The 16,382-nt window shown below is 66.9% G+C and overlaps 2 protein-coding genes across 2 annotated transcripts in view; one reads left to right on the top strand and one right to left on the bottom strand.

Moving 5' to 3' along the window:
* Window positions 1–4,989, top strand: part of TNPO3 (transportin 3) — a 35,735-nt gene extending 30,746 nt beyond the window's left edge. Inside the window, exons 14-23 of the mRNA XM_086609694.1 lie at window positions 66–142; window positions 438–498; window positions 988–1,128; window positions 1,489–1,605; window positions 2,504–2,598; window positions 2,806–2,962; window positions 3,127–3,294; window positions 3,425–3,537; window positions 4,272–4,363; window positions 4,446–4,989. Of these exons, the coding sequence (XP_086465820.1) occupies window positions 66–142; window positions 438–498; window positions 988–1,128; window positions 1,489–1,605; window positions 2,504–2,598; window positions 2,806–2,962; window positions 3,127–3,294; window positions 3,425–3,537; window positions 4,272–4,332 (990 nt within the window). The 3' untranslated portion in view covers window positions 4,333–4,363; window positions 4,446–4,989. The remainder of the gene's footprint in view (window positions 1–65; window positions 143–437; window positions 499–987; window positions 1,129–1,488; window positions 1,606–2,503; window positions 2,599–2,805; window positions 2,963–3,126; window positions 3,295–3,424; window positions 3,538–4,271; window positions 4,364–4,445) is intronic.
* A 288-nt stretch (window positions 4,990–5,277) lies between these two features.
* IRF5 (interferon regulatory factor 5) lies at window positions 5,278–11,595 on the bottom strand. The gene is made up of 8 exons (XM_086610040.1): window positions 11,419–11,595; window positions 10,337–10,523; window positions 8,285–8,337; window positions 8,143–8,173; window positions 7,753–8,028; window positions 6,378–6,767; window positions 5,628–5,746; window positions 5,278–5,511 (listed from the first exon to the last, which is right to left on the bottom strand). The coding sequence occupies exons 1-8, from the start codon at window positions 11,590–11,592 to the stop codon at window positions 5,278–5,280; spliced, it is 1,464 nt and encodes a 487-aa protein (XP_086466166.1). The 5' UTR covers window positions 11,593–11,595.
* Between the last annotated feature and the right edge of the window lie 4,787 nt (window positions 11,596–16,382).

The raw sequence follows: 16,382 nt of genomic DNA, 5'->3' as shown, positions 1-16,382 counted from the left end.
TCGGTCTTTACTGGGAACGGGGCTGCTGCGCTCCTGAAATCCCGTCGTTTTGCCTTGTTCTGCAGCTGCTCTCGCAGGAGCCGAGCAACGGCCTCTCCTCGGACCCCACGGTGCCCCTGGATCGGCTCGCTGTCATATTCCGGTGAGGAAGGGGGGACGGGGACAGCCCGTGCGGGGGGTCGTGAGCTCCTGAGACTTAAACCCCAATTAATTAATTAAACCCCAATTAGCCGCCGCTCGTTTTCCCCCCGGCCCGGAGAGGAACGGGCTGGAAGCTGCTTCTTCACCACCTTCCAGGTTCTCCAGCGCCTCCGAGCTGGTTTCTGGTCCCTTTCCTGGGGTGGTTGGAGGCTCCAACCCGTTTCCTCGGCTTTAAACCCAAAACTTGAGCGTTTAGAAAAAAAAAAATACCGTTAACCCTTTGCTGCTTTTCACAGACACACCAACCCCATTGTAGAGAACGGACAGATCCATCCGTGCCAAAAAGTCATTCAGGAAGTAAGTGGTGGATTTGGGGAAGGAATTTCCGGGCTGGGACGTGGTGGGATTGATGGGAGCGTGGGATGGAGCGGTTGGTTCGGTCGCGAGCGCCGGCAGATCCGTGTGTCCGACGGCCCCTCTGCCCGGGGGAGAGAAGCATCTTCCCCCCCTGGAAACAGGGATTGGGGATGGGGTGGGATTCGGCTCTTCAGCCCCTGGAAGGGCACCTGGCACCGCAAACATCCCGGGAGCTGTGATCTCCCTGCCCTCGTAACGTCGGCAGCGCCGCACCGGCGCCGCGGGGCTCCTCCGGGCTCTGCACCCTCCGTCAAGCCGATGGACTCAGCCCGGAGCGTGGGTGCCCGCGGTTTTCGGGAGCCGAGTGGCACCTGCCCGGCAGTTACAGGGACCTGGGTGTTTTTCGGGTAGGAGGGCGGCGCGGCGGGGCGTACGCCGCGTCCCCCGGTGCAGCTCGAACCCCCCCCCCCCCCTCTCCATCCCCCCCAGATCTGGCCGGTGCTGTCGGAGACCCTGAACAAACACAGTGCCGATAACCGCATCGTGGAGCGGTGCTGCCGCTGCCTGCGCTTCGCCGTGCGCTGCGTGGGCAAAGGCTCCGCCGCCCTCCTGCAGCCGCTCGTCACCCAGGTACCCCCCTCTGCCCTGGTGGCAACACCGGCGTCCCGGGGCACGGAGCCACCGGTGAACGGCAGCGGCGGGTGGGCAGCGGCCCCGCGGCAAAAGCGTCGCGGTGAGCGCCGGCGAGTTCCTCCGGAAACCCTCGGGGAGCGGAGGGAGCTTTGAGCGGCGGGGACGGGCTCGGCTCTGCCCAGTTGCCACTCTAGGTGGTGGGAGCGTGGTCGTAGGTGTGAAAGTCCGTGGCTCACGGATGGAAGCCGGACGGACCGTGCCCCTGGGTGCCACTTCTGCGGTAGCAGCGGCCGCAGCGGTTCCCGCGCCCGGCTCTGCCGGCGTCTGCGGTGCCAGGCGGTGCGTGTCTCCCCGCAGATGGTGAACGTGTACCGGGCGCACCAGCACTCCTGTTTCCTCTACCTGGGCAGCATCCTGGTGGACGAGTACGGCATGGAGGAGGGCTGCCGGCAGGGACTGCTCGACATGCTGCAGGTGGGTGCCGACAGCCGGCGGGTTTGGTGCCCGCGTGTCCGAATCGCGGAATTGTTTGGGTTGGAAAAGACCTCGAAGACCATCGAGTCCAACCATTAACCCAGCACTGCCCGGTCCACCACTAAACCACGTCCCTCAGCACCACATCTCCATGTCTTTTAAATCCCCCCAGGGATGGTGACTCCACCACTTCCCTGGGCAGCCTGTTCCAACGCCCGACAACCCTTTTGGGGGAGAAATTCTTCCTAATTTCCAATCTAAACCTCCCCTGGTGCAACTTGAGGCCGTTTCCTCTTGTTACTGGGAGAAGAGCCCGACCCCCCTCGCCACAACCTCCTCCCAGGCAGCTGCAGAGCGATGGGGTCTCCCCTGAGCCCCCTTCTCTCCAGCCCCAACTCCCCCAGTTCCCCCAGCCGCTCCCCATCACACGTGTGCTCCAGACCCTCCACCAGCTCCGTTGCTGCTCTTATTTCCACGTTCCTCGCTCCGTGCTCGTGGGGGGAAGGCAAACAGTTGGGTTCGCGTGAAGCGGAGAACTTTCCGCCGAGCACTGGTGCGAACCCGGGCTGGTCCCAGCACCTCTCCGCTCTCACGGAATTTGGCGGTCGGGCCAACGAAACCAAGGAGGAGAAGTTGGTTAAAGCAGGAACGGGGGGTGGTGTGTTGCTGGAGGGAGATGACGGGTGAGGAAGGCATCGCTCTCCTCCCGATGGGGCACATATCCCGTTGGGAGGAGAGATCCGAACCTGCCCTTTCGGCTGCCATGCCAGCTGTGGGGAGATGCCAGGATCCGATCTGCTCCGGTGTGATCCACGTTGGAAATGTCCCCGCAGAGAAGGGCGGTCGGAGATGTAACGATAACTGGTTGACTAACAAGTCCTCGCCCCGCTCCTCCCAGGCGCTGTGCATACCCACCTTCCAGCTCCTGGAGCAGCCCAACGGCCTTCAGAACCACCCGGACACCGTGGACGACCTCTTCCGCCTGGCAGCCAGGTAGCCACGCTGTGCCGGCGCCTTCTCCGGCACGAGGATGCCCGACCCCTCTCTCCTTCGGGAAAGGGGGTCCCTGCCGGAGCGTTCCCATCTCCACGGGCGGGTGGGAGAAGGGAAGATCCTGCCTTCCCACCGGTGCGCGGGGTAACCGGGCGAGCGCCGGTGTTGACGTCCGTCCGACCGTCCGTCCGTCCTCTGCCCGGCCAGGTTTATCCAGCGCAGCCCCGTCACCCTGCTCCGCAGCCAGGTGATGATCCCCATCCTGCAGTGGGCCATCGCCGCCACCACCCTGGACCACCGGGACGCCAACTGCAGCGTCATGAAGTTCCTACGCGACCTCATCCACACCGGGGTGGCCAACGACGTGAGTGACCCGTAGGGTCCTTCCTCATGGTCTACAGGGGTCTTCCTCCACGGTCCCTCCGCCGAGATGCCCCAGGAGCTGCTCCTGGAGTGAGGAGCAGCCTGTCCCTGTCCCCAAGCGCTGCTCAGCCCCCCCTTCCCCAACCCCTCGCCTTTCTCCCGCAGCACGAGGAAGACTTCGAGGTGCGGAAGGAGCTCATCAACCAGGTGATGAACCAACTGGGCCAGCAGCTCGTCAACCAGCTGCTCCACACGTGCTGCTTCTGCCTCCCGCCCTACACCCTGCCCGACGTCGCCGAGGTGCTCTGGGAGATCATGCAGATCGACCGGCCGGTGAGCGGGGGGCGCGGGGACGGGGTCGGCTTCGCCCCGGAGCCGAATCCCGAAGGCTCCCCCCAAGCCGGGGCGCCGGGGCCCGAGTTGGGCTCCGCCGTCTCCTGAGCTCCCGTCCCGCCTCCCGCAGACGTTCTGCCGCTGGCTGGAGAACTCGCTGAAGGGTTTGCCAAAGGAAACGACGGGAGGAGCCATCCAGGTCACGCACAAACAGCTGACGGACTTCCACAAGCAGGTGACGAGGTGAGCGGGACGGCGGGACGGAGCGGGATCGGGTGCGATGCTGGGAGCCAGGATGGCGACGGGGGGGAACGTGGCTTTTGCACCCTGGTGTCCTCCGAGGCTCAGCCCCACCTGCTCCCGGCCCCGGGATGTCCTCCGGCAGCCCCAGAGCATCTCCGCGAGAGCCGAACGCGCCGCCGGCACGTCAGCCCGGCCCCGGCCCGTGGAATCCGCTCGGATGCCTCATCCCGGGTGTTCCCAGCACGGCGCCTGTTGCCTTTTCCGTCCCTGAACAGGTTTTTCTGCTCTTGCCCGGAGCCGGTGTCGCTCCGAATCCTCGGCCCACGGAGTCACTGGCTCCCGGCCACGCCGCTCCGACGGCCAGGACCTGCCCGGACCCGCCGGCACGGGCTGCGTCCGCTCCCGGGGCGGGAGCTGGTGCCCGCTGTGCCCCTCTGCCCGTGCTGCCACCAGCCACATCCCCGCTTTGGTGGGGGATCAGCCCCTTCGCCCCCTGTGCCCACCTCCATCTCAGCCACCCCTGGGAAAATCCCGGAGCCCGAGTGCTGCCAGGCTCACCCTGGCAGCATCCGGCTTCTGGCGTCCAGCTGCCACCACGGCGGCACGCGGGGCCCCTCCGGGGGCGATCCCGCAGCCCCCCGACATCTCCGCCTGTGCCGGGCCGAGGATGCCCTCCTGCTTCCCAAATACCCCCATAATATTTCCCGTTTTTTTTTTTTTTTTTTTTTTTGCAGCGCCGAGGAATGTAAACAGGTCTGTTGGGCTCTGCGGGACTTCACCCGCCTGTTCCGATAGCTCCCGCTCCGGCGCGGCGCCCGGCTCCCAGGTAAGAGCCGATACGGCACAGCGGGCACCGCCGCCGCCGGAGGAGGGGGAAGGTCTGACCCCCCCCTCTCCCCCTCTCCCAGGAACATCCTTTTAATTAGAAGCCGGAAAACGAAGGAAACAGGAACGTGTCCCACAATCAGCAGAGTTCCCGGCGGCCGAGGGCTCCGGCTCGCTCCCGCGCGGCCGGGAATGCCGGGGCCGCCCGCGCCAGGACGGCTCGAGGGTCCCGCTTTCCCCACGGATTCGCTTCCCGAACGTCGGGCACCGAAACGAGAAAACAAACCAACGGGGGAGGAAAAAAAAAAAACACACAACAAAAAAAAACCCCCCCACAACCACCAAACCCACAAAAATAAACCCCAAAAGCGGAGGGATGTGGATTTGCCCGGCAGCAAAAACCCGAGTGTGAAGGAGAAAACTTTCTGTGAAATGGAGAAAAAAAAAAAACCCAAAACAACCAACCAACGATTATTCCAAATAAATTGGAATTTGGAATAGGATTTGGGGGGGACGGGACACGCGGGGCGCTGCGCGGCGGCGGCGCCGACGGGACGGACTGGAATTACCTGTATTTTAGGGTTTTTTTTCTTCTTCTTCATTCTGAGTTTGGTTTTTTGGTTTGGTTTGGGGTTTTTTTTTTGGTTTGTTTTTTTTTTTTTTCTGGGAGGGGGCGTGTTGTTATTATATTTTTTCTTTTTTTTGGTTTTATTTCCGCGGGGAAGGGACACCTCGAGCGAGTGCGGGGGCGCGCCGGTGCCGCCGGGGGTCTGTAGCCACCTCGAGAACAATAAAAACGACAAAAAACTGAAAAAAAAAATAAATTAAAAAAAAAAAAAAAAACAAAAAACACCAAAACCTCAAGTCTTGGGCTGCTTCTTCGCTCAGGTCCTCCCCCCCCCCCCAGTCCCCTCGTCACTGGGGCCGGGCGCCGGGTGGCAGCACCCACGGGCTGGCACCGGGCTGCGGTTGCGGCGGTGGCACCGGCAGGCGCTGTTGGTTCTGCCAAAGCTGGTGGAGCTCCTTGAACTGTTCCACCATCCTGTCCTTGAGGTCGGGGTGGGAGATGTGGAGGGGAATGCTGTCGGCCGACCAGGACAGTTCTCCGGAGAACATCTCCAGCAGCAGCCGCGCCGCCACCGGCACCACCTGCGAGAGTCCCGGCGCGGCGTCACGGCACGGCGGCACCCGTGGGCACCATCCGTGCGGCCGGGACCTGGGACATGCCCCGGGGGGCGTCCCCGGGACCCCCCCGTCCTCCTCACCTGCACGGTGATGAGCTTCTTCTCCTTGGGCTTCTGGTCCGGCCACTCCTCGCCGAAGCAGAAGAAGATCTCGAAGGGCGGGGGGGTGGTGGTCTGCCCCTTCTGGAACAGGATGAGGCCTGCGGGGCCGGATGCCGCGGTGAGGGGCGGGATGGGGCCTCGCACCAGCCCAGCCCACCACCATCCCAGCTGGTGACCCCCATGCCAGGTGATACCCCGTGGGCTGCCTGGTGGTCCCCCATCCCATCATGTTCCCCATGTGCCATCTGGTGTCACCCCATCCCACTTTGGTTCCCCCCACCATGGCATCACATCCCCACATGCCCCTGGTGTGCCCCCATCCCACCTTGGTCGCCTCCATCCCATCCGGGGTGCCACATGGTGTCCCCCATCCCACTTTGGGCCCCCTCATGCCATCGTATCGCCATGTGCCACCTGGTGTCCCCTCATCCCAGCTTGATCCCCCCATGCCACCGTGTCCCCACGTGCCACCTGGTGTCCCCATCTCAGCTTGGTCCACCCCATGCCATCATGTCCCGACGTGCCGCCTGATGTCCCCCCATCCCACCTTGGTTCCTCCATACCATCAGGTCCTCATGTGCCACCTGGTGTCCCCATCTCAGCTTGGTCCACCCCATGCCATGAGATCCCCACGTGCCACCCGCTGTCCCCCCATCCCAGCTCGGACCCCTCCATCCCATCCGGTGTCCACCTGGGGCGCAGGGACCAACCGCCCCGTCCTCCTCTCACCGTTGAGAAACCCCTCGAGGCTGAAGAGTTTGGTCTTCTTCTCCCTCTCGATGGGGTTGGGGCCGGCGTGGTGGGCGGCGCAGGGGCCCGTCCAGAAGACCTTGCACTGGCAGAGGCGGATGGCGTAGAGGTCCTGGCCCTGCAGCTCCAGGATGAGCCCCCGGTCCAGGACGTCCAGGAGCTGGTGGGTGTAGAAGCGCTGCTTCTCGTTGGGGATGGCATCGGTGGCGGGGAAGCGGACCTGCTCCAGCGTCAGCGGCCCGAAGAGCTCCACCTGCTCCTGGGTGGGCTCCAGGCTGCTGTGGAAGAGGCGGCAGCCGTGGGGGTTGCTGATGGTGAGGACGCAGACCTGACGGCCCCGGTACTGGAACTTGATCTCCAGGTCGGTCACTGCCCAAGGGACGAGGACATCGGCTGCCCGTTGGGGATCACACCACGGACAACCCCCCGCCCAACCGCCCCACGGCCACCCCTGTCCAGCCACCCCATGGCCATCACTATCCAGCCACCCCACACCCATGGCCACCACCATCCAGCCACCATCTACCCATGGCCACCCCACACCCATGGCCATCACCATCCAGCCACCATCCACCCCATAACCACCCTACACCCATGGCCATCTTCATCCAGCCACCTCATGGCCACCCCACACCCATGGCCACCCCATCCAGCTGCCCCATGGCCACCCCACACCCATGGCCACCCCATCCAGCCACCCCATGGCCACCCCATCCAGCCACCCCATACTCACAATCATCCACCCCATGGCCACCCCACACCCACGGCCACCCTTGTCCAACCATCCAACAGCCACCCCACATCCTTGTGCCCCCCATGCTCGCCCACCCCATGGCCACCCTACACCCATGGCCACCCCACAGCCATGGCCACCCTGTCCAGCCACCCCATGGCCACCCTACACCCATGGCCACCCTGTCCAGCCACCCCATGGCCACCCCACACCCATGGCCATCACCATCCATCCACCATCCACCCCATAACCACCCTACACCCATGGCCACCCCATCCAGCCACCCCATGGCCACCCCACACCCATGGCCATCACCATCCATCCACCATCCACCCCATAACCACCCTACACCCATGGCCACCCCATCCAGCCACCCCATGGCCACCCCACACCCATGGCCATCACCATCCATCCACCATCCACCCCATAACCACCCTACACCCATGGCCACCCCATCCAGCTGCCCCATGGCCACCCCACACCAGCGTCCAACCAACCCTCCCACCCCCATGTCCCCCCACACCCAGCCACCCCACAGGAACCGCCCCGTCGTGTCCAACCACCCAACAGCCACCCCCCATCCACACCCCCCACCCCACCGCCCCCCACCCCGGTCCTTACGTGGCAGCATGTGGGGGCTGATGAGCAGGTTGGGGATGACGTTCTCCACGGGTGCCGGTGGGCAGGCGGCCGGGGGGCCCAGGGTGCCCAGGGGGGGCCCGGTCTCTGGCAGGGCGGCCGGGGGCAGCTCGGGGGTCCCGTGGGTGCCCCCCACCTCCCCGGGGAGCAGCGCTGGGGGGGGAGGCGCAAAGGGCCCCAGGGGGCAGGCGCTGCCGAAGGGGGGCTCCTCCTTGGGCCAGGGGTAGGGGGGCAGCAGGTCCCCCCCGTGCTGGGGGTCTGGGGCACAGCGCGGGGTCAGAGGGCAGCCGTGACCCCCAACCACCCCCTGACCCCCCGAAACCACCAGGTGGGTGCCCCCCCCCCCCCCCCCCCCCACCCGTCCCCACTCACCGTCGATGCTCAGAGATGTCATCTTCTGGAGCTGGGGGGGCGGAGAGCAGCGGTTACGGGGTTGGGGTGCAGGGACCCCCACACACTCTGAGGTGTCCCCCAGTTTGGGGGTCCCCCCGATCCCACACCCCCCCCCAGGTACCTGGCTGTCGTCCTCCTCCCCACTGCAGCCGTAGTCATCCTCGGCCGCCCCGTCTGCAAGGGAGAGACGGGCTGGGGGGGGCACAGGGTCCTTGCGGGGTGCAGGGAAGTTATGGGGTGCTGGGTCCTTTTGGGGTCCTGAGGTCTTTTGGGGTGCAGGGGGCTCGCAGGGTGCTGGGGCCTCATGGGGTGCTGGGGCCTTTTGGGGTGCTGGAGCTTCGGGGGGTGCTGGGGACTTGTGGGGTGCCAGGTCCCTGTGGGGTGCTGGAGGTTTGCAGGGTGCTGGGGATTTGTGGGTGCTGCTGCCTCATGGGGTGCTGGGCTCTTTTGGGGTGCGGGTGGCTCGTGGGGTGCTGGAACCTCTTGGGGTGCCACATGCTTGTGGGGTGCTGGGACCTCACAGGGTGCTGAAGCTTCATGGGGCGCTGGGTCCTTTTGGGGTGCTGGAGCTTTGGGGGGTGCTGGGGACTTGGGGGTGCTGCTGCCTCATGGGGTGCTGGGCTTTTTTGGGGTGCGGGGGCCTTTTGGGGTGCAGGGAGCTTGCAGGGTGCTGGGCTTCATGAGGTGTCAGGTCCTTGGGGGTGCTGGAGCTTTGGGGGGTGCTGGGGACTTGTGGGGTGCTGCTGCCTCATGGGGTGCTGGGCTCTTTTGGGGTGTGGGTGGCTCATGGGGTGCTGGAACCTCTTGGGGTGCCACGTGCCTGTGGGGTGCTGGGACCTCACAGGGTGCTGAAGCTTCATGGGGCGCTGGGTCCTTTTGGGGTGCTGGAGCTTTAGGGGGTGCTGGGGACTGCTGCCTCATGGGGTGCTGGGTCCTTTTGGGGTGCTGGAGCTTTAGGGGGTGCTGGGGACTTGTGGGGTGCTGCTGCCTCATGGGGTGCTGGGCTCTTTTGGGGTGCGGGTGGCTCGTGGGGCGCTGGAACCTCTTGGGGTGCCACGTGCCTGTGGGGTGCTGGGACCCCACAGGATGCTGAAGCTTCATGGGGCGCTGGGTCCTTTTGGGGTGCTGGAGCTTTGGGGGGTGCTGGGGACTTGGGGGGTGCTGCTGCCTCATGGGGTGCTGGGCTTTTTTGGGGTGTGGGGGCCTTTTGGGGTGCAGGGAGCTTGCAGGGTGCTGGGCTTCATGAGGTGTCAGGTCCTTGGGGGTGCTGGAGCTTTGGGGGGTGCTGGGGACTTGTGGGGTGCTGCTGCCTCATGGGGTGCTGGGCTCTTTTGGGGTGCGGGTGGCTCATGGGGTGCTGGAACCTCTTGGGGTGCCACGTGCCTGTGGGGTGCTGGGACCTCACAGGGTGCTGAAGCTTCATGGGGCGCTGGGTCCTTTTGGGGTGCTGGAGCTTTAGGGGGTGCTGGGGACTTGTGGGTGCTGCTGCCTCATGGGGTGCTGGGCTCTGTTGGGGTGTGGGGGCCTTTTGGGGTGCAGGGAGCTTGCAGGGTGCTGGGGCTTCATGAGGTGTCAGGTCCTTGGGGGGGTGCTGGAGCTTTAGGGGGTGCTGGGGACTTGTGGGGTGCTGCTGCCTCAGGCTCTTTTGGGGTGTGGGTGGCTCGTGGGGTGCTGGAACCTCTTGGGGTGCCACGTGCCTGTGGGGTGCTGGGACCTCACAGGGTGCTGAAGCTTCATGGGGCGCTGGGTCCTTTTGGGGTGCTGGAGCTTTAGGGGGTGCTGGGGACTTGTGGGTGCTGCTGCCTCATGGGGTGCTGGGCTCTGTTGGGGTGTGGGGGCCTTTTGGGGTGCAGGGAGCTTGCAGGGTGCTGGGGACTTGTGGGGTGCCAGGTCCCTGTGGGGTGCTGGAGGTTTGCAGGGTGCTGGGGATTTGTGGGTGCTGCTGCCTCATGGGGTGCTGGGCTCTTTTGGGGTGCGGGTGGCTCGTGGGGTGCTGGAACCTCTTGGGGTGCCACGTGCCTGTGGGGTGCTGGGACCTCACAGGGTGCTGAAGCTTCATGGGGTGCTGGGTCCTTTTGGGGTGCTGGAGCTTCGGGGGGTGCTGGGGACTTGTGGGTGCTGCTGCCTCATGGGGTGCTGGGCTCTGTCGGGGTGCGGGGGCCTTTTGGGGTGCCCGTACCGTGGGGGCCCTCGCAGAGCTCGTACACCCGGTAGGGGCGCGGGGGGGCGGCGCGGGGCCCGTCGAGCAGCAGCCGGAACTCGCGGCTCTTGTTGAGGGCGCAGCGCAGCGTGGCCTTCCAGCGCGCCGGGTCCGGCTCGTCCCGGCCCGCCACGAACTTCCCCGTCTCCTCCGCCCACGCCTGGGGGGACGGGGGGGTCCCCCGGGTCATCCTCCGCACCCCCGTCCCAGAACCCCCTTGTCCCCCCCCATCAGCTCCATCCTCCATCCCGGGGCCCCCTCGGCACCCTGGCACCCACAGCCCGTGGCACCCCATTGCCCACATCCTCCCCATCCCATGGCCCCCTGTCCCCCCAACAGCCCTGTCCTCGGTCCCCCGTGTCACCCCATCACCCCCATCCCATGTCCCCCTTCATCCCATCACCTCCCATGTTCCCATGTCCCCTCTCATCATCCCTATCCCGAGTTCTCCTTGTCACCCCGTCACCCATCCCATGTTCCCCCCATCATCCCGTTCCCCTCATCATCCCATTCCCCCCACCCACCCTGTGTCCCCCTTGTCACCCCATCACCCTCAATCCCATGTCCTCCCATCATCCCAATCCCATGTCCCCCTTCACTCCATCACCCATTCCATGTCCCCTTGTCCCCCCCCATCAACCCCATCCTGGGTTCTCTTTGTCACCCCATCATCCCCATCCCATGTCCCCATGTCCTCCCATCATCCCCATCCCATGTCCCCCTTCACCCCATCGCCCATCCCATGTCCCCATGTCCCACCCCATCACCCCATTCCCCCCACCCCGTGTCCCCCTTGTCACCCCATCACCCTCCTCCATCCCGCGTCCTCCCATCACCCCCATCCCATGTCTCCCCCATCACCCTATCCCATGTCCTCCGTCATCCCGTCCCCCTGTCCCGTGTCCCCCTCGTCACCCCCATCCCTTGTCCCCCATATCCCCCCATCACCCTTATCCCATGTTCCCCCCATCCCACATCCCCTTGTCGCCCTGTCACCCCATCCCATTCCCCACATCCCCCCTCGCCCCTTGTGTGCCCCCCCCCCCGCCCATCACCTTGAAGATGGTGTCGTGGTCCTGGGGGCCGGGGGGGTGGCGGGTGGCATGGCGCCAGGGGATGACGAAGCGCCGCCGCTCGGGGTCCAGCCACTGCAGCCCCGGGTAGCGCTGGCTGCTCACCTGGGCCACCAGCCACGGCTTCAGCCGCACGCGGCGCGGGGGGGGGTCCATGGCGGGAGCTGGGGGGGCACACGGGGAGGGCTGGGGGCACTGGGTACCCGCCAGCCTGCGGTGAGGCTGAGGCCTGGCCAGCTCGTGACACGGGGGTGATGGGCTGAGGTCGTGTGCCCCCCCCAGCTCGTGCCATGGGGGTGATGGGCTGAGGGCGTGTGCCCCCCCCCCCCAGCTCGTGCCATGGGGGTGATGGGCTGAGGGCATGTGCCCCCCAGCTCGTGCCATGGGGGTGATGGGCTGAGGTCGTGTGCCCCCCCCCCCAGCTCGTGCCATGGGGGTGATGGGCTGAGGGCATGTGCCCCCCAGCTCGTGCCATGGGGGTGATGGGCTGAGGGCGTGTGCCCCCCCCCCAGCTCGTGCCACGGGGGTGATGGGCTGAGGGCGTGTGCCCCCCCCAGCTCGTGACACAGGGGTGATGGGCTGAGGGCGTGTGCCCCCCCCCCAGCTCGTGACACGGGGCTGATGGGCTGAGGGCGTGTGCCCCCCCCCCCCAGCTCGTGCCATGGGGGTGATGGGCTGAGGGCATGTGCCCCCCCAGCTCGTGCCATGGAGGTGATGGGCTGAGGGCGTGTGCCCCCCCCCAGCTCGTGCCACGGGGGTGATGGGCTGAGGTCGTGTGCCCCCCCCAGCTCGTGCCACAGGGGTGATGGGCTGAGGTCGTGTGCCCCCCCCAGCTTGTGACACGGGGGTGATGGGCTGAGGTCGTGTGCCCCCCCCCCAGCTCGTGCCATGGGGGTGATGGGCTGAGGGCGTGTGCCCCCCCCAGCTCGTGACACGCGTGTGCAGCCGTGTCACGGCACCCACGGGTGCCCCCCCCCTCCCCCCTCCAGCCCCGAAACAGGAACCACATTCCCCCTCCCCGACCTCTTCCCGGGGTCCGGGTGGGAGCGGGGGGGGTCCCTGCCCATGCCGGGGTGGCCGGGGGGTAGGGGAGGGGGGGGGGGCGGGGTTTCCCCGAGCCTCGCCCCCCGCGTGGGTGCGGGGGCGTCACGCGGCGCCCCGAAAGCAGAAGCTGCGGCGGCTTTTGGGGAACCAAAACCGGCCCCGGGGCGCGCCCGGTGGCAGCGGGGGGGGGGGGGACGGACACCACGGGGTGGGGGGTGGGGGGCGCCCCCAGACCCCACCCGGCACGGGGAGAGGGGACGGAGCCCGCGCCCCGTGGGGACAGGGGGGTGCCCGTGGGGTCCCGGGAGCCACGCGAGGGGTGACCCACCCCCACCCCCCCCCCCCCGCCCCCCGAGCCCGGTTCTTCCTCAAACCGCGGGCCCGTGGGTGCCGGCGGAGCCCGGGCCGCTGCCACCCACTCGGGGCAGCCCACGGCACCCACCCCCACGGCACCCATCCCCACGGGGACCCATTCCCACTGGGACCCATCCCCACTGGGATCCATCCCCATGGGGACCCATTCCCACTGGGATCCATCCCCACGGGGACCCATCCCCACGGGGACCCACCCCACGGAATCCCACCCGCGGGCACCCCCCCACGCCCACGGCGGACCGCGGCCAACCGGCTCCGCGACTCACCTGCGCTCCGGGGCCGCCGCTCAGCGCTTCCGCACGGCGGGGCCGTGGGCTGGGCCCGGCCACGCCCCCCCCGGCCACGCCCCCCCGGCCACGCCCCGCCCGGGGTGGGGCCCGTGTCCCCCCACCCGTGTCTCCCCCACGCGCGCGAAGCGCGTCGCCGCCCCCAGCGGCCTGTGATTGGCTGCGCTCGCTGTCACTCACCCGCGGGCCCCCTCCCTTCACCCACTCAGCTCCTTTTCAGCGCGGCCCCGCCCCTACAGCCGCTCGCCCCGCCCACCCCCTCCCCTCCCCGCCGCCGTTGCCCGGCAACGAGGAGGGGGCGGTGACAATGGGGCGGGGCGAGGGGCGGGGCGAGGGGCGGGGCCTCGCTTCCCGCCCCGGCACCGGGAGGAGGGGGCGATGGCGGCGCCGGGCCCTGCCGCCCTCCGGGGGTCGGGGGGGCCGCGTCGTGCCCCCGCGAGGGTCCGTGGGGATCTCGGGGGGCCGCGGGGTGGCCCCGCCGCCGCGCGGGGAACCGGGGGAGGAAAAGCCCCGGGGAAGAGAAAGAGGTACCGGCCCCCCGCCCCGGGGGTTAACGAGCCTTTTAATTGCCGCCTCTTCATTAGCCCCCCGAGTCCAGCTCGCGTGGGGGGGCCGGGGGGGGGGGGGGGGTGTCTCGGTGGGACCCTGCCCCGGGGCGTGGGGTGTCCCGGGGGGTCCCGGTGTCCGGGGGGTCCCGGTAGGATCTTGCCGCGGTGCGTGGGGGGTCCGGGGGATCTCAGGGGGGGACCGTGCCCCGGGGCGTGGGGGGTCCGGGGGGTCCGGGAGGGGGACCCTGCCCCGGGGCGGGTGGGGTCCGGGGGGTCTCGGGGGGGGGGACTGTGCCCCGGGGCGTGGGGGGTCCGGGGGGTCTCGGGGGGGGGGGGACCGTGCCCCGGGGCGTGGGAGGTCCGGGGGGTCTCGGGGAGGGGGACCGTGCCCCGGGGCGTGGGGGGTCCGGGGGGTCTCGGGGAGGGGGACCGTGCCCCGGGGCGTGGGGGGTCCGGGGGGTCTCGGGGAGGGGGACTGTGCCCCGGGGCGTGGGGGGTCCGCAGTTCTAACCCCGCTCCGTGGGGATTCACATGTCCCCGTGGGAGAATTCCCAGCGGGAGGAGGAGGAGGAGGAGGAGGAGGAGGAGGTCCCGGTGGGTTCCGCTGCCCTTTCGAAGGATCTGGGGGTTCTGCCGCACCCCCCCCCCCCCAGGTTCAACCTCCAAACCCCCGGGACCGGCCCGGAACCGCCGGCATCCCCCCGCCCCCCGCCCCCGCCCTCCCGAGGACAAACCCGGGGGAAAATGAAAATGAAATGAAATGCGGAGGGTTTTGGGGTCTCAGGCGCCGGGGCGCGGAGGAGGGGGCTTCCCCGTTCCGCTTCCTCCGCCGGGAAGCGAAACCGCGCTGGGTTTCGGGGCCGGGAGCCACGTTTCGCCCCGGTTTCCCTCTCCCGGCGCTCTCCGCTTCTTCGTTTTTTCCTTGTTTCTGGTTAAAATCCGTCGGGATTCCCTCGGTCCCGGCGGCCGGGAGAGGGAGCGCTCGGCCCGGCGGCTTCCCCGGGATGTTGGATGGGGTTTTCCAGAGCTGAGCCATCAGAGGTGGCACGATGACATTTTTGGGTGCTTCCAGCCGGGTTTTGGGGGTTCTGTCCGAAAAAATCCCGCCGTGCAGGAACCCACCTCCGAGTCTCTGCCTCCGATCACGCAGTTATCTGCTCGTTAGTTAATTAAGGCGGGTTAGTTAATTAAGACGCCTCCTTGGGTAGCACAGACTGACCTCCAGCTCCTTCCCATCCTTAATTTGGTGGCCTCTTCCCATGGAATCAGCTCTGCCGCCAGCGGGATGTGGTGCCAGAGTGGTACCAGAGCCATGCCAGAGCCGTGCCAGGCCCATCCCACTCCCACGCTGCCCGGGCAGGGGGATAAGCACGAGGCCATCCCGTTTCCAGGGGTTTTCCTTTGTGGCCAGAGCCCAGCTCGGCCTCCCGCCGCCAGCTGGATCCCGCAGCACCGGGATACGGCACCTCCAGGCCAGTTGCCACCCAGCTCCATCACCGGTGACCTCCAAGAGCTCCGTAACGCCGGTTTTTGGGAGAGGTGCCGGGGGAATTAATTCGTTCTCCGGTTTTGACATCTCGTTTTTCCCTCCGTGGCAGCTCGGAGCGGCCGGTTGGGCGAAAGCTGAGGGAATTCTTCATCGTCCCACGGCTCCTGCTCAACGGACTCGCCCTCTTCCTCATCGAGCTCGTTCGGTTCCTCGGCGAGACCGTGGTCCAGGTGAGCCGCCGCGGTTTCCCCGGCACCGGGGAGGAGACGTGATATGAGCAGTTGGGCTCTGCAGCCTCTTAACTGAGACTTTTCCATCCGATTTTTCCAATTTATTTCCGTTTTTGATTTTATTTTCCAATCCCCGTTGGCTTTGAGCGTTAAAGCTCCGTCCCGTCTGGGTGGTGGACGTCTTTGTGGGGAGGCCGGGCTCGTTCTTCCAAAGAAAAAGCCCCAAGGCTGGTGACACCAGACGGTGGAGGTTGGGTGGCCGGAGAAACACGAGCGTTCCGTACTCACACGGAAGCTTTGCTCTCCAAAAACCGTGGTTACACCCCAAAAACGCCACCGGGAACCTTTCCGTCACCCGTAACGCCCCGTCTGGGGTTTGCTGCCGCAGCGGCTGGCGGGGGACGAGGAGAAAGGAGAGAGGATCGGAGGACGTGGGGGGACCTGCGGACGGTGCTGAGCGTGAACCTTCTCCTCGAGTATTTCCACGTCGAAATACTCCAGGATCGGGAGGAGAAACCCTCAAGTATCTCAAAGTTCTCCTCCCTCACTGAAATCGTTGCATCTCGGCCACGTTTTCGGCATCTCCAAGAGAAGCTGGGAGTTCCCCGCGAGTAATTTGCTCTTCACGGGGTCACCACCACGCCTCGAGGCAGCACGTGCTGCTAACGTTCACCAAAAACGAGCGTTTTCACCCCAACTCAGGTGCTGGCGGTGGGTTTGGTGACGGCCATCGGCGACCACGTGTGGAAGCCCTTCTTGGCGGCGACGTTCACCAGCCTCCTGCAACCTCTGCTCCTCTTCCTGCTGAAGGTCCTCCGCGGCATCCGGGATTTGACGGATCCGCTCATGGACATCCTGGCCGGCGTCTGCGCGCAGCTGGCCGTGCTGCTGCGGGCGGTCCGGTTGGTGGAGGTCAACCTCCAGCCGGGCACAAGGACGGACGTTGGCAGCGGCTGAGGCCGGGTCTGGGGCG

This window comes from Tauraco erythrolophus, chromosome 4 (genome assembly GCF_009769465.1).
Source record: "Tauraco erythrolophus isolate bTauEry1 chromosome 4, bTauEry1.pri, whole genome shotgun sequence".
Taxonomy (NCBI): domain Eukaryota; kingdom Metazoa; phylum Chordata; class Aves; order Musophagiformes; family Musophagidae; genus Tauraco; species Tauraco erythrolophus.
Note: the sequence above shows the minus strand (reverse complement) of the source record. Positions and strands in the feature narration are given on the sequence as shown.